Raw genomic sequence first — 26,375 nt, 5'->3', positions numbered from 1 at the left:
AGCGACATTTGGAGAAAAACAAGTTCACCATCTCTGTGGTAACCTGTTGAACACATGTTTGATATTAGAACACTTGGTGTAATAAAAATGTTACTGAGACAGGCCACAAGACTTTTTGTATTAGGTAGAATATGTATATCCTGCTATATAGACCCAAGAGGATCTCAGTGGCTTATAAAATATCCTTAAATATAGCACAGGAACAGAAATTAAATGGCGCTCCACAATGAATCAGGATTACCTGGGCAGCATCCTTGGTATCCTCCTATCAGGTAGCAACTCCCAACAAAATATTTTGAGGCAAGGGAGCCATGAATAGTGGGGGGGGGGGGAGGGGGAGAGAAAGTGTGTAATTTCTCACCCAAATACTGAAACTGAACAACATGCAGTGCAGCTCTCCTTCTGCATGATGCTTAGGCTGCAATCCTAAACATACTTTCTAGAGAGTAACCAATAAATCACAATGGGACTTTGTTCTCAAGTAAGTATGCATAGAACTACATTGTAAATTTCACAAAGTAATCTGCAAAGACCAGATAGTGTTTTTTTTTATTCTACAATTTCTAAATTGCCTTAGAAAAATGGTTGGAACCTCAATGTGTCTAGCCTTCATTAATCTGCCTTACAAAGACAAAACATACTTCAAAACAGGGAAGAATCACATAGGGACTTTTTATTTATTAAATTAAGGTATGAAAGTATAGAATCAATACAGTCGTCGTCCCGTCCCCCCCGGAAGTGACAAAGCACACATTTCATATAACTGTTTTAACATCACTGGTACAAACACTTAAAATACCTCTTGCCATTTTGTTAGGTATGTTGCAACCACAAAAACCAAATACCATCTGGTGAGAGCACCAGCTCTTTGCTTTAAAAAAGTAGTAGTGACAACGAACCATCACCACATCCATAGTTTAAAACCATTGCTCATTACCAGACCAAAACAGCAAGATACTATTTGGGCTATATTAAAACATTTCGTATCATTAGCTTTTGTAACAATATAGATTTCAATAAACACATTTGTTCCAACAGGTTGGTGAAAAATAGATGCAAGTGCAAAAAAAAAAGGTGCCCCTCAATTACTAAATGTTCCATTTCGAGCCAAACCTCAGGACACCGTAATGTCCAAGTTCAGTATGTGATAAAAATATCAGCTGGAACAAAGGAGGCAACTGGAATCAATAGCTACTGCATACGAATCTAGGACAAAAGGAAGGCTTGCAGATGTTTTCAATACAACATCTTTAAAAAGATGCTTACACAATAATCTTTCACAGTGGAACAACGGATTCGTGCTATGATGAGGAAAGCTCAGTAACAGCCATTGTAGATTCAAAAATCTACAATCTTGAGGCAAAACCAGCTCAGAATAGCAGGATTTGATTTCTTCACTTCTAAAAATGCTAATTAAGACAGTGTAAGACTCTTTTGCTGCTAGGAAGTAATTTGCAGTATGGTTTCTGATGGTTCTCACAACATTCTGCCATTGTTGATGAATACATCACCCACATCTACCAGACGGAGAATCTCTAATTGCATAGATGGATATGAGGAGTTTTGCTGGCACGATACATGGTGTATTCTCAAGAGAGAAGGAACTTGATGAAATGGCAGTTTTAAAAGGAGTTAACTTTGCACCCTGTTAAAATCCTACTTAAACAGGAACACAGGAAAATGGTCAGTTATGGGAAATAACTGTACCAATTTTACCAAGCTGTCAAAGAGAAAAACATTACATCTGAAGCAGTACAGGAGGTTTCTGTCACTGCACTTTTTATATTCACTGCAGCTGTAAGACTACTGCCGGTATCTAATCTAGCACCAAAGCTTATAGCAGACTCCAATCACAGACTTTCTCCTGAGTCAAGGTGATTCTCTATTGCATCACGCTATACAACAGGTACAACAGGTACACCATCCTGGATTTATCCTGCACTTCTGAGATATACTAGTTTCCTGAAGGAAGAAGTCACATTACTCTGGCCAATCCCTTCAAAATCAAAAGTCCATCCAAAGGCGATCAGTGTTATGACGGAGAAGAGCTGAACTGGACCGCAATCAGATTGACTTCCCCTTTCACTGCGCATCTTTCACTCTTTGGATAGGTTGCACTGGCAATTCGAAAGAATTCATCAGCAGCATCAAGGGCAATGAGACGATCCTGCACGAGAGAAAAAGTGGCTGAACTCCATGCAAACTCAACCCTTTATCTCCAAGTAGAATTTCTATCATAGTGATGTTTTTGCCCCTGCTGGGCAACTTTAAGACTCTCTTGGGAAGTTTCCCAAACATCACTCAAGGTTGTTTGTAGCTTCTGTATATAATCGTAAACAGACAAAGGGCTTCTTTACAACACTCCCTCCCATTGTTGTTTTAACAAGCTTAACGGATTGTGCAGAGACTTCCCATATACTACTTTGAGGAGCACTGAATCAGGATACGTGCACATCAAAAACTAAGGTGTTGGTCCCATTCTTTTCCATGAGCTATTTCAGCAACATGTGCCCTATAGATTTATTCAGCCTTTCAACTAAGCCATTGATCCAATGATAATAAGCCAGGCTTGTCCTATGTTCAATTTTAGTAATTTAAAAAATAGGCTGCATTAACCAGGAGATGAAAACTCCACCTAAGTCACTGGCGACAGTTTGTGGTAAGCCCCAGCAACAAAAACACTTAATAAAGCTCTTGCCACAAAAGGGGCACTAATTTGTGATAATGGAATCATTTCACAAAAACAAGTACAATAATCAATAACAGTTTAAGTTACAGATAGGTAGCCGTGTTGGTCTGCCATAGTAAAAATAAAAAAAATTCCTTCCAGTAGCACCTTAAAGACCAACTAAGTTAGTTCTTAGTATGAGCTTTCGTGTGCATGCACACTTCTTCAGATACACTTCTTCAGATACTTCTTCAGATACTTCTTCTCATACCAAGAACTAACTTAGTTGGTCTTTAAGGTGCTACTGGAAGGAATTTTTTTTGTTTTGACAATAACAGTTTAGTTATACTTCTTGCCAATTTTGTGGCTTGTGGCCTTGGGCCAATAATATCGACTCCAGTTTTAGTGAATGGTTCCCCAATAATCTAACTGGGCTGCAACGGGAAACGCTTAAGATCTCCGTCATGTCCCACTCATTGGTATACATCACAAGACCTGATATATAACATCTCAAAACACATCAGGCCAATAAAATTCTCTAGCAACCTTTCCCAATGTATGCTTAAGCCCCAAGTGCCCTGAAAAGGCAGCTTCGTGAGCCAGATGTAAAACAGTCTATCTGTATGTCTGGGGTACTAGCAACTGTCTTCTCGGCTCACACTCTGGGGCAGATTTCTTTGGAAGGAACTGGCTATAAAGCAATCTTGATTCAGTGCCAGAGACAACTGTCAATATGCCATCTGTGGCTCTTGGCACAAAAGTTGCTATATTTCTATATTAATGCAAGCTTGCAGTGATGTAAAATCTTGTGCTGAATAGGTCATTCCTAGTCACGGGACCAATCCTGAACAGGACTGTATGCAGCTAGACAGGCACTACTAGGTCATTATCCAATATACTTTCCAAATCACACTGAGCAGTTCCATGAAAGCGTATGAAAAGGTAATCACAGGAGAGAGAGAGAAGTCAAGACTTACCACCACAAAGAGGTATCTCTCTGAAAGCTCCCAGCTGGTTGGGAAAATAGTTGTCTCCTCAGACAGCCTCAGGAGGATCTCCCGGGCTTTGCTCATGTTCTGAGAGTCACTGACAATGCTCCGTTTGGTCACTGATAACAGGGTATCTGCTTCCTTCAGAAAACCTAGGACAGGATTTTAAGTCCCATGTTAGCAAATGCAGGTTACTGTAAATATCTTTGCAAAGGAACAAAAGGTAGCCTTCATCTTGCAGACACATGTGAAACCCAGTGGTAAAATGAAACGGGGCACAGTATTAAGAAATGGGGCTTTTGTTTTTTAAAAAATATCTCACTATCACACAAAAATGAGTGCATATATCTTTGTTTTTCTTTTTGCGTGTTTATTAGATTTCCCTTCCTCACATATAGTTAACATACAAACATTATGTATAAGAAAACAGCTTGAGCTTCACTGGCTTACCCAAATCTTCCAAAATGCATTTCCACCTGTTTCTCACTTCCCTTCGCATTTGCCGCAGGGTATAGATGTCATAGTTCAGCTTTTGCCATTCCTGCAAAAGAAGAAGATCAGCCACCTTTACTCCTGAATGCCTTAATTCAGCTCTCTCTGATCTCCAGGGGTCTTCACATTCACAGGTACATTTGCCTTTTAAACACAATTTTATTCAGGAGCACTATATGTTCCAAAGCCAGTTTTTTCCCATACTGCACTCTAATTATGCTCACTGGGTGGGGAGGGGTCAGGGAGTTTGAACTCATCAACCAAATATTTTGCTTCAGGACAATTGCTTATAGGTGGGTAATTTTGATGGGGAGGATTGCTTCCTTCTCACATAGCTATTCACAAACTTGAACTACAGACCTGAATGCAGAGGGGACTGGTTTAAATCAAAGCAATTTTTTTAAAAAATCACAGAAAGGACCAGCTTAAACAATTACATCAAATTGACAATCTGAAAATCCAACTTTTTCCAACAAACATGTCTACTAACTGGTTGCTATAACTTTTGAAATTAGTGATGTTGTAGTTACCTGGTTCAGAATGCGAATAACAAACTTAGTTGGTCTCTAAGGTGCTACTGGAAGGATTTTTTTTATTTTGCAGTGTGTTGTGGGGGGGGGAGAAGTGCCCTCCCAGCAGTGGCAGTGCTGCTGCTCGGCGGAATGGAGATGGAACAGGGAGTGGCAGCAGCAAAGTGACAGAGCTCTTGATTTGTGGTGGCTGCAAAAGGGGGTGGGGGTGGAGTTGTTGTTGAATATTGTTGCAGTAGTTACAGCCTTCAGATGTGTTTTTGTTGTGCCTTCAGTGTGCAGCAGCATTTTGGTCACTGGAAACGAAATGGCTAGTTTGTATTCAGCTGAGCAGCACATACAGGTAAGGGGTATGAAAATAAAAGCCCCTCCTACCCAGAGGGGTACATGACAAACTACCTTCCCCAAAAAATAAAGTGCACCAAAGACTCAGCTATACAGCTGCAAATAAAATGTTTAAGTGTGTTTTAAGTGTAATATACAATGTGACACTAGATGGCAATAGTGAGCCTTATGGAAAATTCAACGTATTTTTAAAAACACTTTTCAAAAAGCATTTTCAGAACAGTTTTTATATGTCTGTAGGTTCCATCAAAGAAGCTTCCCTGTCAGCAGTGACTACATTTTTGTACTGGGCCATTTTTCCTCAGTGGATTATCCATGGATTGGGAAAATCTGGATTAAATGTGTAGGAATTTGGGGCTGCCATTTTGTTAAGGATGATGTGTACACATTGAAAAACCTTGCTCACATAACTAAGAGCAAATGCACATTAAACGGACATGTGGAGAAGCCCTTTATTTGTCTGGACATGTTCCAACTATTGATTTGCGGAATAATGGTTACCGGGAAATTGGGTGTTCTTCTCTGCTTGCGACAATGTGTTTGACATATGTATGAAAGGAGCTTGAATGTTTTATGAGTGTCCTGTATCAGTTTATGAATGACCTATTCATTCAAAGCAGTAAACTTGTGAATTGGAGTGTGGTCTTTGTAGACCCTGTAGGTGGTGCTGTGATGCTGTTTAGGAGCCTGTACTGTCACTGTGTAAAAAGGTAAAGGACCACGGATGGTTAAGTCCAGTCAAAGGCAACTATGGGGTTGCGGCGCTCATCTTGCTTTCAGGCCAAGGGAACCAGTGTTTGTCCACAGAAAGCTTTTCCGGATCATGTGGCCAGCAGGACTAAACCGCCTCTGGTGCAATGGAACACCGTGACGGAAACCAGAGCACATGGAAACACCATTTACCTTCTCACCACAGTGGTACCTATTTATCTACTTGCACTGGTGTGCTAGTAGTAACCGACCACACATTGGTTAATATGGTATTAAAAATAAAGAAAGATTACAAGGAAGCCAGAAGATGGAGGTTAGACACGAGGATCTTCAATAATAGTCAAACAGTAAATAAGATAGGGAAAGAATTATTAGATGTATGGGAGATCAATAAAAAGAGGCAAAGGACTCAAGCAATAATATGGGATACAATGAAAGCAGTATTAGGTGGACTGGGGCTCCCTAACATAAAGTTATATTATATAGCAAATCAGTTATGATATGTCATACACGGGATAACAGAACAAGGAGAATTAGAATGGTTAGACAGGAATGGTTACACAGGAAATGAAGGAGAAGTTAGTGAATATATATAATTTTTATCAAACCAGATAGAAAATAGTGGCAGAATATTGAAAATCCCTTATTAAAAAATATTATTGAGATATGGGCGAAATATAAAGGAAAATTGATACCAGCAAATTCTCCACTAACCCTGGTGGTGATGATAGAAGACTTCCCAGTAAATTTTAAAAAGGAAATTGAAAAAGAAGCGAAAGAGAAGAAAATACTTAAAATAAAGGATTGGGTAGAGAAAATGAGAAGCAAAGAACAAATAAGAGATGCTTTAATAGGAAGTAAAATAACATGGTATAACTGTATACAACTGGAGCAATGGGCAAAGAAGTGGTTAAGGGAAAACAAGAACTGCAAAGAATATACAAAATTTGGGGGGGGGGGAAATATAAAAGGGGAGATAAAAAAAGAAAATAAATCCCTTATAAAAGGGGAAACCAGTGAAATTTATTAAATATTACTAGAAATGGAGGATCAAGAAGATCAATTAAAAGAGTTGTGTGAAAAGGAGACATCATGGCAAATAGATAGTCAAAGCTGGGGAGGAAATATGGGAGAAACGTACATTGAAAACGTCTATAAGAATAAAAAGGTAAAGGGACCCCTGACCATTAGGTCCAGTCGATAAAAGAAAATTATTATAAATTAATTTGGAGATGGTCTGGTGCCAGGAAACAGGGAATTATGTTCACATGTGGTGGGGGTGTAAATATATACAATTTGGGGGGCAAAGGGTGTTTAAGGAAGTAACAGAAATCACTGGGTTAAAGCTGACTGAAGATCCAGAAGTAGCGTTATTATCAATTTACGATGGGGTGGAAGGTTCACAGGCTATGAAGGACTTGCTCACAAATTTATTGAAAGCTGCATGAATTATTATAGCCAGGAAGTGGAAGGGGCAAGCTATTTTTAGGGCAGTCGACCCAATAGCCCCACTGCTGAGCCCAAGCCAGAGTCCAAGCCCAAGTTGCCTGTGCCTGAGCCTGAACCAACCAGAGCCACCCGCCCACATTAAACCCCCCCCCCAAATCCATGACAATTGCTTTCAAATGTAAAATCCCCCACACCAACAGGCATGTAGGACCCACAAAAGAGGACACGTCCGGGAATTCCCAGAAGTATGGCAACCCTAAAGGAAACTGAAACATGGAAGCTGTAATTGGAGCTAAATCATTTGAGGAAAGAAGATGGTGACAGAACATAGAAAGGTACCGTTGCCTGGCACAGAAACAAGAACTTTGTGTTGGCAAACAGCAGTCCCACATATAATTAGTTTCCTTCTCAGGCACTTGTGCAATTACTCCTTTTAACTTCAAATAGCATCAATCTGTGTAAATTCCCCGCTAGGGGGCACCAAAAAAATCACAAAAGAAACTACTAAGTGGGGTCTCCACTGGAAGCAAAAATACTGGCTCATATTAGATAACAAGTTCCAGCATGCTCATACTTTTGAGAGTGATATACAAAATTATTCCTTTGTTAAGTACATATGCAAACCATTCTTATGGAAGGACAAGTTTCTAAAATGCCGTTCAAAACCTTTTTTGGGATACTGAGAAAGCACGGCAGCACGATGCTCTTACAAAATGTCAAGAGGACAGAAGCAAGAAGTAAGACTTCCAATAAGTCTCCACTGTTGAATGCTGATGGGCTGAGGCAGGAAGACTGGGAGACAAAACGTCTTGAACAGGGTCTTCCAGTCCCAAATTGTCTTTGTTGGGGACAAAAATGTCGCTAGGAATAAAAGGAGTCTAATATCCCTGACTACTGGATCCAAAAGAGAGATAAGAATATTTCAAGTCCTAGGGCCTGACAGACTGCGGACTTCCTTGCCCAGCAAGGAAGGAAGACCTGCCGAGAGTCTGAGGGTCCTGCTCCGACCTCTCCGCCACGCCCAGGACGGGGCCGGACAGGCTTCACAAGGACTGCTGCTACCCAGCAGAGAGTACTGTTCACATTCTTTTAAACTGCTTTTTAATTGTGTTTTTAAATTGTTTAAAACTGTTTTTAACTATGTGTGTTGCGGGGGAGGCTGTTCCTGATTATATTTTGTTTATATTTTGATTATGCCTTTTGTGTTTTTCTATTGTAATTTTATCTTGTAAACCCCCCTGAGGCCTGCAGGTATAGGATGGTATATAAAATAAGGCCTCTGAAAAATGCTTGAGATCCATAGCCATAGGCGCACTCTCCTTACAATTTCACAAGTAGCAGTTATTAGGAAAACCAAATTGGCAACACATCAGATTGTATTATTAATTAATTAATTGGTAAATTTGTATACTGCCCTTCAAAGATCACAGGGTGGTTCACAACATAAAAAGAAATATTGTAAGAACACTGTAAGAAATAAAACAAAAACTGAATGACTTTCTTGTGTCATATACCAATTGGGTGCATTTGAATTCCCTTCTTCAGTGTAATCTTAGCTGAATGACACTATTTTGGATATCACAGCTCAACAGGAATAGCAGTGGGGAAAATATACAACTTTAAGAAAACTAAAATATGACTCTGCACTGCTGTTGTGGAGCAGTCTGGAAGCAGAATAAGATAAAGGGCTGGACTCCAAAGCCTTTACTGAACTTTCACAGGTGTCCATCACATGACACCAGCCCCTCTGTCCAAGCTGGCCTAGGGAGGATAGTGGACTCAGGGATTTGGCCTGCTGGCCAGGCAGCCCCCCCCCCCCCGCTTTACAACAGGCTCAGCTGAGCATCAATATACAAACACAGAAGGCTCTCAAATGAGTGTGAGAAAAATATGTATGTATGTTATCAACTGCCTTAATCCTATTGCAACCTATGCAGTCATTTCTAGACTTTAAGGCTACAGGTATCGTGGCAAAAGCATTACAAAATCCAAGAGCTTAACAGATTAGCTTTGCAAACCTCAAATCACCGCCCGCCGCATTTCTGGGTGGCAGAACTCTACACGGCTGCCAAAGCCTCCCTCACCTGGTTTGATTCGGTGGTGGCACTGGGGCAGGATGCCTGCGGGGGCACTGCCTCTTGCGTTTCTGCCACCTGAGGCAGCTGCTTCACCCCACCTGATGGGTGGGATGATGGCCCTGTGTCTCCAGCCTTTCTGCCCAGGAGAAATGGACAACACCAAGTTCTCAGTCATCCCCAATATCTATCCTGCAAAATTTCTAGAACTTTTGTTCCGTGAGCTTAAGATTTCAAATGCACGCATAAAGGAGAGTACTACATGTAAAACAGAAGCCAAATTAAACACAAAACCAAAGGCTTAAATACACATCATGCCAACAGACCGTACATAATTGTTCTCCAAATGTTCTGTTCCTCTCTCACTAAGAGGTTGGCTTCTTTTGTACTGCTGGATGTGACAGTCCAGCAGAGCAGCTTCATTGTGCCGTGAAGCTTAGCTTTTGTAGCATTCTTCTCGCAAGGTCACCACCAGCACTGAATACATCCTTCAATAATTGGGACACCAAATTTGGATTTCTTTCAAAGAACGTAGGCCAAATAATTGGGGTCTAGGTTCTCTTTCCCTGTGTTTGTGTACTGTGCTATGGCTCAAAGAAAAAGTTCATGTTCGCTTAAGATGTGGCTGATTTACCCAAGTGTCAAAGCCTTTCACAGTTCTCTAACAAGTCTTTGGGTTACTTTATTTTCCAATGTCATTATCTCCCTGAAAGCAGTTGACAGATACACTTCCATCTTCTCAATAGGGAAAGGGAAAGACTGTGATGTTGCAGAATAAAAGAAAGCAGTCCGGAGCCATTTTGAAACATGAAGTAACCCACCTTCTTACTTAGATATGTGCAATACATGTTTTATTGAGAGCATTTTAAAATTAATATTGTTGAAATTTCTGCCTGCAATCCTACTTTTGGCTGCCTCTCACTTCACTTGTGAAGTTCAACAAACATAATTATCTGAGTCACAGACATACAGTTTATTAACCACTGCAGTTCAAAACCATAAATCACAGGATTGAAAGGGTCCCTGAGAATCATCTAGTCCAACCCCCTGCAATGCAAAAATATGGGGATCGAATCTGAGATTTTGGTGTTATCAGGACCACGTTCTAACCAACTGAGCGATCCAGCAGGTTTTCCCGTTTGTGGGGATTGTTGTGGGGATCAACAAGAAATAAGGCACTTTGCACACTGAAAACTGCTGTGAAACTAGATTTTTCAAAATAAAATGTTTATTAAATGTACTTAAATCAAGTTGCAGCTGTTCGTTGCAAGATTCCAAAAGTCATAAATCAGAAAAAGAAAATTATATGCATTCATTTTGTTATGAAAAGAATAAATGTTAAATGAGGCACAGGTTTTTGTTTTAGTGGAAATCGATTACATAGTAGCACAGTGGTACTTTCCCCAAGTCATTACAGGAATCAAACTGAGATGCAAACCTAGAAGTGAAAGCAACATGGGGACAGATTTTTCTTTCACTTTTTCAGTCTTGTGGCTTGGAACATGAAAGTATATTGAAGGTTACCTTCGGTCAGTATGTCTACAATTTTGCACAAACTTCTGGCTTCTATTCTTTAGACCAGGGGTTGTCCACCTAGTCCCTACCACCCACTGGTGGGCGTTTCAGGATTCTAGGTGGGCAGTAGGGGGTTCTACGGCACAAGCTGAATCCTCCTTCCATTGAGCACTGGTGGGCTGTAAGGAAACTTTACCATCAAGAAAGATGCATTAGTGGGTGGTAGGTATAAAAAGGTTGACTACCCGTACTCTAGAGAGAGAGAAATCCACACACTATGAAATGGAAGCACTTTTGTATATAAGGCAAGGTTCCCAAAACTTCGTGGCTGCTTATTCTAGCTGCTGAACCCCTTTCATTTACATATAGACAAAAGGAACCCCCAGAATAGTTAACTCAGGGCTTAGTTCTCATAAAGGTACATAAAGTTTCCTACACAGAGAACTGCTGTATTTTTCCATGTATAAGATGCCCCCTGTTTTGGGGGACTCAGATTTAAGAAAATGGGGGGAGATGGCCCCGTGTATAAGACACCCCCTAATTTTTGACATTATTTTTAAGGGGGGAAACCTAGTCTTATACACAGAATAATATGGTAGATTATATGTGAGAAAGATAGACTTGAATAATACCCACCACACACATTTTCAGTCACTCTATTATTAGGGTATACTAATAAACATTTATATCACTGCAATTCTAAGCCTCAGTCCCACATAAATGGAAGATCCAGGATCCACTGAGCTGCAGGATTAACAGTCAAGCATTAGCCTTCACCAGGAAAACTGACACCATCACTTCCTAACATCTCAAACCTATCCTCTGAATCTGAAAGGCTACCAGCTTATACTAAACCCATGTGGAGAGCTGGAATGTAACAACACTAAGAGGATTACGTCCAGTCACATGCCGTTATAGTTCCCATCTAAAACCACCGCTTGTCACAGAGGACCAAGTCCTCTTTAAAGAAGTGGGAAAAGTGATTTTGCTCTTTACTCAAGATGAAAGCCATCGCATATAAGAGCTTGCTGCTCTCCTAGTCTACTCCTTCAACCTCCTCTGAGCTCCTTCAAGCGACACACACACACTTACTTTGCTGGACTTTTACTTTCCAAGATCACTCACTAATCTGGAAGTATCTTAAGTCTTATTTCTTCTACGTCAAGAGGGATTTATTTGACCATGTTGACACTATAATGACAGGGGGGATTATGGAGCCATTTCTGGAAACAGGAAAGGAGGTTTCGTGACTTCTATTCCAGGAAATCATTTGTAAACATCTTTGCTGATTCAGTTCCTTGCTTTCATTCTTTTATCTGAGCAAGTTCAACAGCACTGCCTTTAAGGCTCATCCACACTTCTGCTGGTCCTGTGCCTAGAAAGCAGGGGTCTGAGCTGTTTTCCCTGCTGCTTTCCCCAGGAAAACTCACTCTTTACTGCTAAATCTGAGCAAACATCAGTCCATGGAAAACCCAACTGATGTTTGCTCCGATTCAGTGGTAAAGTGTGGGTTTTCCCTGGGTGAATGAGGCAAGAAAAGCAGAAGTGTGTTTGGCATATGCAGGGCTTTTTGCAATCGGGACTCACCAGAACTCAGTTCCAGAACCCCTCAGGAGGGTGCCATTGCCATTATAAGAGAACAAGAGAGGGAGGCGCCTCTCTTCCGGCACCTCTTTTTATAGAAAAGTACTACTAGGCATTTTTATAAGCCATCATCTATATCTAGAAATCTATTTCTGGAGATCTTGCCAGTGTCTAGCAGTATGACATGCTTGTACATGCAAATTAACATTTTCCAACACTCCCGTCAATACATTTCTTCTGAATAGCTTAGGACACTCGATATTTGATCCATGTTTTCCGTCACTCTTCTCTTGGGCATGGTTGGGAACTTCAATCAAGACAATAATACACTCAAACACTGTTGTATTTTAAAATATTAATACAGTAAGTTACAAGCCTCTTGTAAGATAAAGGAGCTTACAGCAAGCTAACAGAATCAGAAGTCATTTTTCTGGAGCACAATTTACAACTTCCCTGTCTAGACCATTTTGCCCCCCCCCCTTAACATCCGCCCGTGTCATTCATGTGTGCTCCAGAGGATGCACTGAACAACCATTCTACTGGGGAAAGCAATCCCATCTCCTGCTCGCTGCCTGCTTCTACAAGGGTTCTCCCGAACCTCTTTCCAAGCCAATTTTGGGGGCATGGGGGGGGGGATAAGGGAAGACCCGTTGCACAAGCTCTTGCACAATTTCACTGATGGGACTTACTAGTTATGGTGGAATCAGTCGTAAGGGACCCTGACGGTCATCTAGCCTAACCCCCTGCAATGCAGGAATCTAAACTAGCTCTAACAATCCACCCTCTATTTAAAAACCTCTAAGGAAGGAATGTCCAGGACCTCTCCTGGGAGTCTGTTGCACTGTCGAACACCTCTTCCTGATGTTTAGTCAGACTCTCCTTTCTTGTAACTAGATGCCATTGGTTCGGATCCTACCCTCTGGAGCAGGAGAAAGCAAGCTTTCTCCATTCTCCATGTGACAGCTCTTGAGATATCTGAAGGTGGCTATCATATTTCCTCTTTTCCTGGCTAAACATACCCATCTTCTTCAACTGTTCCTCATAAGGCTTGGTTTCCACACCCTTGAACATCTTGGTCACCCTCTTGAATCCCACCCTTGATTTTAGTGTTGTTTGGGGGGAATCAAAACAAATGCCACTTTTTGGGGGGGGGGGTCCAAATAATTTTTATTGGTTTTCATGTAAATACAAGAACAACATATAACTACAGTTACTTGTCCAGTGGTACATTCTTATTGAGTTTCATACGTAGCACACAGTACGCAAGCAATATGTTTATTTATGCATTATCAATTCAAGCATCCTCTCCACAGACATTCTTGTATTGTGGGTGGAATAAAAGTACCTTTTGTCTCATTTATAAATGAAAGGAATGGAAGCCAAGTCTCGCCAAAAGTGTCTATTCTTGAAGTGCCTTTAATTACCCTTCTGTGGCGAGTAAGGCGTCATGATAGAGCCACATTCCAAATATTATTTACCCAGATTGCAATAGGAATTTCTGTAGGCTGTTTCCAGTATCCAACTATTGTTAATTGGGCTGCTGATAATAGAAAAAATACTAAGTCTCTGCATTTAAAGTTATTGTTTAAATTTAAGTCTAATGATAACAAGGCAAGAGCTGAATTGGGTAACCCAATCATCTCCACCGCTGCTTGATGTACCCGTCACTGGCTGCTGCCGGCACCCCTCTGCTGGAAGGGAAAAGGCTCACACAGTGTGCACTTCCTCCCAGGATGATCCCCGGCGTGCGGCTCCCTGGCCTGCTCCCGTTTCCGGCCACCCATGAGGCTGCAAATGGCCTCCTTGGGACTCCCAGTCCCTTCCTGCCTTCCTCCTGTGGTGGTGGCAATGGCAGCCGTGGAGGGATGCTCAGATGGGGGGCACCGCTGCATTCTTTCCCCAGCTTCGGAGCGGGGTGAGTTTCTTTGCTCAGCTCCCCAGGCCTCCGGGCTCTGTTTGGCTGCTGCCAGGGCGATCTGGGGCAAAGGTTGTTGGGGAACAGGGGGCTCCAAGTGGCCTCTTCGGCTCTCACATTGGGCTCCCCTGGCTCTCTCCCATTTGCAGCGGTGGTGGTGGTGTCGGTAGCATGGGGATCAGCCAAACCATGTAACTGGTGTTGGTGGTCCCTAGCAGCTCTGTGAGGCCGCGGCAACCGCCATCTTGCCTCCCATTTCCTCTCTTTAAAAAGGGATTTTTCCGTCTCCGTATTGTTTTATTTCATCTAAATTCTCGTCCCCTCTCTCTGACAATTTGAGGAGGCAGGAGAGAGCTGTGTTAACTTTCAGCTGAATATACCAGGACCCAGAGCTAGGGAGAACCGCACAGCAGCTGGTTAAACTCTGCCTCCAAAGATTTTAACCTTTTAACTTTCAATTTTTGGTTTATTCCTTCAAACCGTAATTTGCATCTTGATTTTGCATTTTTAACTCCAAATTTCTTTGGAGGGGGGAAATCTTTACATTTTGATTTTTTAACATCACCTCCCATTTTTAACTTGATTCTGTCTTGAACTCTGACTTTTACCTCCAAACCCCTACTCCTACTCTTGCACTCTTTACCCTCATTCAATTCTTCCCTTCCCCCTTCCTTTTTCTTTTCATTTTGATCTTCATCTATCCTCTCATTCTATTCTTCCCTCTACACTGACACTCCCCTCCCCTTCTCCCCTTCCCTTATATGAGTGCATAGATACACACAGATTCAGACACATACTAGGGTTGCCATATGTTGGGTTAAAGGTCTGATGTGCAGTTTGATCTGCTCTTCAAAATATAGCAACCCTAAATTAGAAATTCCTAAGCAACTCTTTTGCTTAATCTAATTAGCTTCTTAATGTTTTTCCAGCTGTGTTTTCTCTTGCTGAAGAGATATGTACAAATTAACATTAAAAAAACTATGTTCAAGATTTCTGCATCAAGTTAATAGAACTAACAGCAACCATCAGGTTAACAATAAGAGCATTCATAACCATCATCATTCACTCTCAGCATACCTTGAGCATTTATTCAGTGTCCGCATACAGGACTTACCTCAGAATCTTTGTCCAATTTGTCTCTAACCACAATTAAGTTGTACAATATCCGGTCATCATCCGCTTCTGTGTGGGAGATGTCATGAGGGGCACTCCACAAGTTTTTCTCCTCATCCCATGCCTGAGTTGTTCCAAATGAAGCATAAGGATTGTTATTACTGAAATACAATGAAGAAAGAAATGGAAGCTCTGTTAGCAATGCAGCTTTGAAATAATGATGTAAATCATATGAATTGCCAACATCACTTATATTTTACACTTATATTTTATATCACTTCTAGCTTACAAGTAGGCATGCAATTTTAGTATGTGGTTTTACTATTTTATGTATATTTTAAACAACTGATTTAACTTATATTTAAAAGCATTTTTAGATTAACTTGCCTTTAATGTTTGGCTTTATCAATATTTCTATGTATGCTGCTTAGAGGTTACGGATGATTAAGCACACATTACACAGCAGATCCAAGATTTATTTTTTATTTTATTCTCCCTTTATATGGCCACTCCATGGCAGGAGATCTCTGGGAAGCTCACAAAGCCAACAAAACTTAATTCTAACTCTTCTCTGCCAACACTTTGATTTTTAGTTAAGAGAAGCGCAAGGGGATATGAGGTGGTATTAGGGTTAAGAGTGATTCTCTGCAAGTTGTAAAGCAAAGGCAAGACCAAACAACCTCTCCCCCAACCATTTCCCATGTGAAGTGGTTCAGACCAGAAACAGATTTCTTCCCTCAGTGAAGGCCAAACTAAAGGAGACAACAGGACAGCTGTGATCACATCTCCCACAAGGTTCTTTAAATCCAGCACTCTGGCTTCTTTTCAGATTGCCTAAAGCGGGTTGCAGAAAAGCTATGTGCACCAAGCTGATGGCAGGAAAACGGTACTTGAGCAATGGAGAGGCTGTTACACTTTCTCCCCTGGCACTGCAACCCAGTCCTAATCAGGAGCTCACTTTGTGAAAAACAAGGAGAGCCAAGGCAAAGAGAAAATGCACTAGAGCAACTTCTTCTCCAATATTGAAATGAGAGACGTAACCTCACCAACTGTTTGTTTGTTTGTTTGTTTGTTTGTTTGCACTAACCGTGTGCAAACTGCTATACGAAACAGAAGAAACACAGTCCTCAAAGCCAAAGTGTACAAAATTAAGACTAGGGTGATCTCAGGTTTTCAACATCACAATCTATCACCAGCCAAACATTGTGGGGTCTGGTGATACCACGATGCATCGCCCCCAGCCCCGTGAGGCGCCAGGGTGAAACTGCCACTGCTCTCGAGGGAGCCAAAGTGCTTTTGTGGGGACGACACAGCTTGTGTCCAGTGCTTGGCCTGGAGGGAACTTGCACTGCACAGCTGGGGGGCTCCTGCCCCCTGAACAAACCACATGAGCCAGAGGAATGTGGGGCTTCTGTGCGCTTCTCAGCCGGGTCCGAGAAGGCTCCCCCCCCCCCAGCTGAGGAAGCCCCACGTCCATTCATCTTGCATATGAGCTGGAGGGACAGGGGGATGTAGCCCAGCCCCCCAAACGAAGGCACCCTTGCGACGGCAGCCAACGGGCAGGCTACCTCTTTTTCCAGGGAGAAGGAGGTAGCCCGTCTGACTTCGTGCCAAGGCAGCTCCCCAGCTGATCAGCTTCAGTCCTTCTGCTTGCACGCAAGCTGGAGAAGGATGGGGCTCCCTCAGCTGGAGGGTGGGAGCCTTTTAATGGAGCTCCACCCTGCCTCCAGCCCTGTAAAACTGCTTGGCTGAGGCAAGGCCAGCTAAGAAGTTTAAAGAAGCAGAGAGAGGAACAAGTGGTATCGTGCCTCGTCGATGCCTCTTGTATCTCCCTCTGTGCCAGTATGATGGCAGAGTGGTATGATGGCTTCAATCAGCGCTATATCACGGGTGAAACTGCCGCTGCTCCTGAGCTCCTTTGCCTCCAGCGCCGGCTGCAGCTTGTTTTTTCCGCAGTGCGCTGGTAGCAGAGGGACTCAGGAGCGGCGGCAGTTTCACTCGCAATATACCGATATACCGCTGAGTGAAGCTGCCACCGCAGTCACTCCACAGTCATACCTCACATCGGCCCTGGACAATATATTGATGTATCGCCCGGGCCTAATTAAGATTAGCAAACTAAAGCAGCTTATAAAATGAGGAAACAGAAAGTGCTAAGTCTAAGTGAATCTCAGATCTTTAAAACTGACTTTTGTATCTTATACAAAACACACACTTACTCTCTCCATCCAAAGGGATTTTGCTGCAAACCTGCAACCTTTACATTTGGTTTTGTGTATTTCTGGCAGTGTAATGTTTTCAAACCCCCTTGAACTGGCTGGTTTCAGAAGGATGCCTGGTTTTACTCTTCGTCTTGGCATCACGAGGAGCGTCCCAAGCCAAATACATTCACACACACACAATGCAGAGGCTCATATGCACCCCTGTGATGGTTTGGTGCAGGCATAGGCAAACTCGGCCCTCCAGATGTTTTGGGACTACAACTCTCATCATTCCTAGCTAACAGGACCAGTGGCCATGGATGATGGGAGTTGTAGTCCCAAAACGTCTGGAGGGCCGAGTTTGCCTCTGCCTGGTTTGGTGGATTCACATGGGAAGAATGGCTGCAAGTGGTGGCTGAGGAGACTGGAAAGGAGCCTAAATCAAAGAGGGAAGGATTGGGTTCAACAGTTTGAGACCCACTGTTTCATAGCAGTATTTCATTTTCTTAAATAAATGTAGAAGGGTAGCTGCAGCAAATAAATTTAAGACTCTTGTGGCACCATAAAGACAACATTTTCATGGCAGAAGCTTCATCACATGCATTGAATGTCATCCCAAGCTGGCAAGTACGAAGGAATACACATGGGGTGGGATGAGGGGGGGTTAAGCAGTTAGAAACAAAGGCAAGGGGAAAGGAAAGGCAAGACAGAGAGAATGGCCTGATTCACACTTCATGGTGGAATCCGCTTCTGCTTTGCTCCTTTCCTCTGGGGGAGAACAAACAGCGATCTCTGGAGGAGATCAGCAAGCAGGAGCAACAAACTGCGATCTCTGGCTTACTGTCACATCCAAACTGGGGATTATGGTCTGTTTTGGTCATGATTGGTAGGCTAATAGCAAACCTTGGGTTAACAGAGTTTTTTTGGAGTGAAACAAACCACAATCTAGGACAGGGGTCTGCAACCCGCGGCTCTGGAGCCGCATGTGGCTCTTTTACACCTTTGCCGCGGCTCCGGGGTGGATACTAGCGAGGGGAGGAGGCGCATTGTGCGCCCCAACACTCCCCACTGTGGCGGGCGCTGTACTGGCTGTGACGTCGCATGGGGGCGGTGCGTGCGTTAGTCACGCACCGTCCCGACGTCACCTTCCCGCCCGCCTAAGGGGCATGTACGCTGGTCACTGGTCACACACACACACACACAAAGGTAACTTGTTAATTTAACGTTTATTTCTATGAGGAGGAGTAATTCTGAGGGGTCAAACAAAGAAATAATTAAAAAGTGACAAAAAAGTTATTTTTATAATGACGAATTTTGCGGCTCCCAGTTTTTTTTCCTTCGGAAATGGGTCCAAGTGGCTCTTTTTGTCTTAAAGGTTGCAGACCCCTGATCTAGGAGCAGACACTGGCTGGTTTCAGGAGGACGGACCCCAACGAGCTGGAAGTCCACATCCAGGATTTTCCATTTCACCATTCACCACCCAGGGGGAAGACTTTAAAGTGCCAATACGTTTTCCCCTACAGGGCGAACAGTAACTTCAGCCATTTTAATCAGGCCAATGGTGGGAGAAGAGTTTAATAATAATAATAATAATAATAATAATAAATTATTGGGCGGCTCCCAACAGAATATGAAAAGCATGATAGACACATGATAAATCCACCCCTGGACCATGGTTCCAATCCAACTCCTGACTCCCAGCTCTTTAAATGTCTTTAAAATGTTCCTTTTAAAGACATTTATAAAGAGGGAGACCCTGTTCAATGATCTTCTGTGTCCCTTCTAGTTCGGCCCCAACATCTCAGTCACAGCTGATGATTGTGTTAATGTAACCTGGGGCTTTACAGGACCAAAGTGGACACTGCCTGCTGCACATTTTCTCCCTGTATGCTTTAGGTATGATTCATCAAAAGAATAGGTATCAGAGTTTCATAATGTTGTAGTAAGTTATGTTTACAAAAAGAAAATGAAAAGTTTTTGCCTTTAGACAACACTTCTTCTCTGATGAGTTGCTTTGCTCTGTCAGTCCATTTAGGACTCCCTACAAAATATGGACTTGTTTATAGAGCAGGCATAGGCAACCTCAGCCCTCCAGATGTTTTGGGACTACAATTCCCATCATCCCTGACCACTGGTCCTATTGGCTAGGGATCATGGGAGTTGTAGTCCCAAAACATCTGGAGGGCCGAGGTTGCCTATGCCTGTTATAGAGAATAGTAGAAAATGGAAATCATTTGGCACACCCTGAACGGCAAAACTTTCACTGACAGCTGTTGTGAATTTATGTTTCACTCTGTTGCTTTTAAAAATAAATTCTGCAATTAGAAGCGTGAGTAATTTCTATTAGTATCCACTTGGAGAATATAAAATAACAGAGAACTGTATTTTCAGAGTAAGGTATTGACATGCCTTTAGAAATAATGGGTTTGGATTAGTACATACCACTTACAGAACCTCAATTAAACGCTAAACAATTCATTTAGGTTCACTGCCACGACAAATTCACTACCAAAAACACCAGAATATAGTTGGACAAAGGCCATGAAACAGTTATTCTTTAATGGGCCACTTCAATTAGGCAGGAACATTTTCTCTAGTTCACATTTCTTTAAAAAGCCAATTATACTTAAGAGGCCTAAAGTGGGAATGAAAGAAGCCTGTCTACCCACTAGTAAAGCACAAGGATGAATAAGGTGCAGAAATATTTTGCCCCACACAGGTTCTAAATAGGACAGTTATGTGATCAAGGAAATCCTAGTTTAATTAATCATGAGCTTTAGTACAGATTTCTAGGATTTAACCGAATCTGCATAACAGTTCATATGAATAAAGCAAAGGCTTAACAAAAGAAAATCAGATTTCTATTGCAGCAGGTACTACTATACGCTCACATAGGAAAGAATATTATTGTTATGAGTAGTAATATTAAAAGTTCATATCAATTAAATGCTGCAGCCTAACTCTTAGGAAGAGGTGGGAAAGACGTTACCATCACCTCTTTATTCCATTTACTTACCCTATAAACATTTGTTGTTGTTGTTGTTTAGTCGTTTAGTCGTGTCCGACTCTTCGTGACCCCATGGACCAGAGAACGCCAGGCACCTCTGTCCTCTACTGCCTCCCGCAGTTTGGTCAAACTCATGCTGGTAGCCTCGAAAACAACATTTACTTACCCTATAAACATTATCTTCAAGTACCATTTTAAAATGTCTGTGTGGTAGTAAATTACAATTCCTCTACATAATTTCCTTTGTAATATCATTATTAGTTAGCTCACACTGATAGTTTTAAAGCCCTGCTAAGGAAAGATATTCTATTACAAATCTACTAGGTCAACTAGGAAGACTTCCCTAAAACAAACTGCAACATGTGCAAATTAAGAGATTTTGCATAGCATACGCTAAAATTTATAGAGCAGATGTTCCTGTATGAATACTGCAGCTTCTTTTGTCTGCCACAGTGCTAATGGGTTGGAGAAGGGAAGAGCTCAGAGCTATACTCACAACATATCACACTCAAAACAGGTGTTGTGTCAAACCATGAGCATCAGCAGCACAGGGCATTGCAGGCAGGTAAATCCTTTAGATTCTTCTGCAAGGCATCAGTTACAATGCAAAACAAGATGAACAGAGGAATTGCAAGACCATTAAATCTTGTGATCATTTTCAAACAAATTCCCTGCACATGAAGTACTTCTGTAGAGGGGCGGGGGGGGGGGGGGAGAGAGAATAAATCCCAGGTATAAGAGAGAAGAAAGCAGAAACAAGTGAAAGAACTTTCTCCCGACAGCCAGAACATGGGAAGCCCTCTGCAAATTTTTAATTCGGAATGTATAATTGGCTTTATTGTTTGTATTATGATGTTGCAAGATTTGATTTGATTTGCTACCAACTGGAATGTTATTAATTGAAAATTAATAAAAATTATTTTAAAAAATGAAAATAAATCCCAGATGTAATAACTGCACATATCTAACAGGCATCACAGATTGTATGGTTTTTCTTACTCGGCCTGTAGCCAACAGTTTGCCGCCTGCTACATATATGTCAGTGATGGCTGGTCAATCTTATGCAATCAAAAAGAGAGTGGAATATAAATGGTACTGTGCTGTACACATATGGCAACACTTCAAAAGAAGCAGTGACCATCTTAGGTGCGTCCAATTGACCTGCGATCGGCAAGTCCTTTAGGACTCGGAACGGGGAGTGGGCGCTTTTATGAACTCCACCAATGTGCATAGGGGCCAAGAATGGAAACACACACACACACACACACACACAAAATGGCCACTGCTGGCACTGCACATACATATGCTCACTTACTAAAAGGACACCATTAATCATATGTGTTTAATCCACAAGCTATGAAGGATTTATCCAAATGAGTTGGCATTTGAGGCCTATTGTTTAAGAAGTGGCAAGCTATGAACATTAGAAATTATTGACAGAATTACAGTAGTACCTCGGGTTACATACGCTTCAGGTTACATACGCTTCAAGTTACAGACTCTGCTAACCCAGAAATAGTGCTTCAGGTTAAGCACTTTGCTTCAGGATGAGAACAGAAATTGTGCTCCGGCGGCACGGCAGCAGCAGGAGGCCCCATTAGCTAAAGTGGTGCTTCAGGTTAAGAACAGTTTCAGGTTAAGAACGGACCTCTGGAACGAATTAAGTACTTAACCTCAGGTACCACTGTACATGAATGAACAAACAGCACTTGGGTGTGGGGCATGAGATCGTAGAAAGATGTATTACTCATACTTGTGAAAGCCGCACAATTTCATAATATGAAAAAAATAACCCACAACACAGTGTCAAGTTACTTTCCATTTTGTCAGTGCCTTCTTCCAAAAACACTATTAAAGTACCAATAACTCCTGCCTGAAAAAAGCAGCAACATACCCACCCACCCTGGCAAACCAACCAGGAAGATTATTGGCCAAAAGCACAAATATCCTTTCATTTACTTTCATTTACAACCCCATACTGTGAAAAGACAGAGCTGCTGCCTCTGGGCACAAATACTGTAGGAGCATGCCCAGCATAAGCTCCTGTTTCATCCTGTACAGCAAACAGGAGAGCGGGTTGTCAAGTTCTGCCTCTTTGCTGTAAACTTCCTTGGTTAGAGAAGAATTGTGGCACATACATTGTTCAGTCCAGCGATAATTGCCAAACAGCACCTTATGGTTATGGGCACAACAGAATATCTAGGCGCCTATTTTTACATGAGATTTTATTATTATTATTACTTTCACTTTACAACACATTAAAACATCAAATAAAATAATCCAGAATAAAAGAAATTCAAGTTTCAAGGAAAAGAGTTCAGGTCCTTCTCCAAATGAACTCTAGGGAGCCAGTGTGGCGTAGTGGTTAGAGTGTCAGACTAGGCCCTGGGAGATCAGGGTTCAAATCCCCAGTCAGGAATCTCACTGAATGACCTTGGGCCAGTCATAGCCTCTTAGCCTACCTTGCCGGGTTGCTGTAGGGATTAACTGTGGAAGGGGGTGAACCATGTACTCCCTGAACAAAAAGGTGGGATATAAATGTAGTATATAAGCTCTTCTGCTTACCGGCTTAAGAAAGCTGGAGAGGCCAGCCAGAGCCGTCAGTCGCCAAGCTAGCACCCAGAAATCTCCACATGGTTGCAATTGGATCTGTGCCAGTCACAAAACATGCCTAGCTGGTTTCAAACACTCCTGCTCACAAGCTGCTACAAGTCCCAGGTTGGGAAACACATGATGTAGTTACTTTGCTGGAAGTAACAAAACTGTGTCTCGTTAGTGGACGGAGGGGTGAATGTTTGGAAAGCCTATGCACTCCTGAGTTGCACTTGTGGGGGAAAGGTAGGCTATAAGTATTATAAATACCATACCAAAGCTTGGATTAAAATTACTATGAATGACAATCCTAGCAACAAACATCTCATACACTCTGTTCAGATAACATGTCATGCATGCTACAATTAAGGAACCTTAACTATGGTTTGATGCCCTGTCCGTCACACTGTCTCCTCAGGCTGCCAGGCCATGAACAAGGGAGTGGGGCCTAGAAAGTTTTGAGTTCTGATAGAAAGAGAAAGCAGATCAAACGCTCTAAAGTTACTGTGTTTGCTCGTGTCCTGCCTTGGGTTCTGAAATAGAGTCAGCACTGTCCATGGTTTGACATGTTGGCCAAATGGAGCCACGGGCAATTACTACTTTAGGTCTCAACACTGTTTTATAATGAGCAATTATCATTTTATTGAAAGTATTTATAGTGTACCCTTCACCCACAGGCCACAAGACAGAAATGCACACTCTTCAAAAACAAAGCAAAAGCAATCAAGTTAAAACATAAAACAAAATACAGGATTCCAGTTACGAACCAGAGGAGAAAAGAACCTCACTATTAAAAAATGTTTGCTACAAGTAATTCCCACAAAATCTACAATTCTAGCCTTACGTACTTGGAAGTCTAAATAAAATCAAGAATCAGGCTAATAGCACAATAAACATTATCTAGGGTTAGAAAGGTTGTACACTGCCGTTCTAAGCTTTCTTGGGGGGGGGGGGAATAACCACACCCTGAACAGATATGCACAAGATGATTCTAGTTTTAATCATTTTTCATTGTGGTATGCTTTCTTGACATCAGCTTTGTTCACACAAGCAGTGCCTCAAGTTATGTTCTGTAGTAATCACACATAAGAGTTTCTGAGTCCTCAGCACCAAGACTGTGTACTCCTCTGTGTGTCTGAAGCCCCAATGAATCAAGACCCTAAATTCCTGGTCAATGCATTTAGGAATTCAGCCCAAGTGAGGAAGCTACCGGTATATCCCAAATCTGGAAACCTACAGCACAGCATTTGAGGGCAGAGTTACAAAAAATGGCCACTAATTTGAATTTTAGATTAGAAAGGCCTCCCTATCTTAATTTGAGCTTCACAGGGTGCCTTTTGTGTATACCAAATTCTGTACTTTTATCATAAAATTCTTATTTACTGGAGCTTGGCTGCTGAACTATTCCATACACAGTTGCCCACACACAAATTAAAACCCCAGAGTGTGTACCAATAACCTCCATCCATTGAGGATGGCCACAAACAGGTTGCTCATCACAGCTGTTTGTAATGGCTGTGGGGATCAAGTTATCTGTAGCGTCCAGCCAAGTTAGCCAGGCAAATTGCACTATGTACCCACAACTAATCTGATAAATGGAATAGCAAGAACAAAATACAATTTGGCTCACTGTATAAAAACATGCTAGCCCTCATCCCACTCCAAACTAGCCAATATTATTATTGTTAGAAAGCATTTACCCCTGTGTATCCCCTATCGCCCAAACACAGGTTTACCACCTCAGTGAAACTAGGCCCAGGAGCATAGTGGTTTGGTGGCAGTCGTGTGCCAGTCATTCCACAAACCAGAGCAAACTAGGGCAGATTCCAAAGGGAGCTCCATTTTCCAGCCCTTAATTCCACTTTCATGCATCATTTTAAAAATCATTTCAACTTCACTTCTCGTACAAAGGTGTTTCTAAGGCTAGCTGAATAGGCATTACAAGCAAGGATAGTCTCTCCAGCAGACACCCAACAGATCATCAACATGCATCATGGGTGTAGCCAATGGGGGCAGGGAGGGGCAGCTGCTCCACCAATTAATAAAAATACATAGCTAACTGAAGTTCTGCCCCCCCCAACAAAAGGCCTGCCCCCCAACAAAAATCCTGGCTACGCCCATGTGCATCATAAGCAGTTAGCAGAACACCCCAGGAAGATGGCCAAGATGCAAACAGAAGACTCAAGCAAGTAATGCCCATCCAGCTCAACAATTCAAATGTTATTGAATTCTTCTGGTTGTTGAAATTTGAACATGATTTCAGCATGTGCCAATCGGTGCTAATATTGCTTGGGGAGCTGGAAACAAAATGACAGGGGCATGCTGGATGAGGAGCAAACCAAAGTAGCCATGGGATGACAGAAGCCAAAGTGTGCCCTTTAAAAATGCACTAAAATGCACCCCAGTTTTTTACTTAATGGATATGGCACACTAAAAGGAAATCCGGAAGTAAAAAAGTACAGGCTGGCGTTTTGAAAACGTCAAGTGGATGGTACGAAAACTTGTACAAGGACTCCATAATAGACCTCCATCTGGAAACATACATGGCAGCTCCACAGAAGCTCCGCGTTCCGGGGAGGACGGCTGCCTCCAAGCCGCGTTTGCAGGCTCCTCGGCGGTACCTGAAAGAGGATGCCGACCAGGTGGAGCCACCTCCGCGGCGCAGCAATTGAGGAGCGCAAATCCACGGGTTAGGGGGCGCAAATCCACGGGTTAGGGGGCGCAAATCCACGGGTTAGGGGGCGCAAATCCACGGGTTAGGGGGCGCAAATCCACGGGTTAGGGGGCGCAAATCCACGGGTTAGGGGGCGCAAATCCACGGGTTAGGGGGCGCAAATCCACGGGTTAGGGGGCGCAAATCCACGGGTTAGGGGGCGCAAATCCACGGGTTAGGGGGCACAAATTACTTGCCTTGCCCCGGGTGCTGACAACCCACGCTACGCCACTGCCCCCGGCAGCCTGGGCTGGCGTGAAGGAAATGCTTGGAGGATGGCGGCTCGGCGGCGGCGGCGCAACCCGTTGCCCCTTCCTGCCCCTTACCTGACCAGGGGCTCCTTCTCTGGAAGCGCCGCGTCGCCCGGGCATCGTCCTCGGAGGCAGCCGCAGCAGCAGCACCAAGCCTCCAGCCAGTCGCTCAGCCCCATGGAAGAGCGGCGGAGACACCCGCAAGAGCCTCGCTCAGCTCCTCCG

The 26,375-nt window shown here is 42.7% G+C and overlaps 1 protein-coding gene across 1 annotated transcript; it reads right to left on the bottom strand.

The window, feature by feature from the left end:
• Positions 1–649: 649 nt before the first annotated feature.
• MREG (melanoregulin) lies at positions 650–26,375 on the bottom strand. Its single transcript, XM_081899112.1, has 5 exons — positions 26,226–26,375; positions 15,388–15,547; positions 4,108–4,198; positions 3,646–3,809; positions 650–2,167 (listed from the first exon to the last, which is right to left on the bottom strand). The coding sequence occupies exons 1-5, from the start codon at positions 26,327–26,329 to the stop codon at positions 2,033–2,035; spliced, it is 654 nt and encodes a 217-aa protein (XP_081755238.1). The 5' UTR covers positions 26,330–26,375; the 3' UTR covers positions 650–2,032.

This window comes from Podarcis melisellensis, assembly GCF_964234715.1.
Source record: "Podarcis melisellensis genome assembly, chromosome: 1".
NCBI lineage: Eukaryota > Metazoa > Chordata > Lepidosauria > Squamata > Lacertidae > Podarcis > Podarcis melisellensis.
The sequence above is the reverse complement of the archived record's forward strand: the minus strand, read 5'-3'. Positions and strand labels throughout refer to the sequence as shown.

Bases quoted from the DNA above. Each gene is read 5' to 3' on its own strand.
- MREG (XM_081899112.1), bottom strand. From the start codon at position 26,329: ATGGGGCTGAGCGACTGGCTGGAGGCTTGGTGCTGCTGCTGCGGCTGC. The intron at 15,548-26,225 runs GTAAGGGGCAGG...ATTGTATTTCAG, and splicing joins GAGAAGGAGCCCCTGGTCAG to TAATAACAATCCTTATGCTT. The intron at 4,199-15,387 runs GTAAGTCCTGTA...CTTCTTTTGCAG, and splicing joins AATTGGACAAAGATTCTGAG to GAATGGCAAAAGCTGAACTA.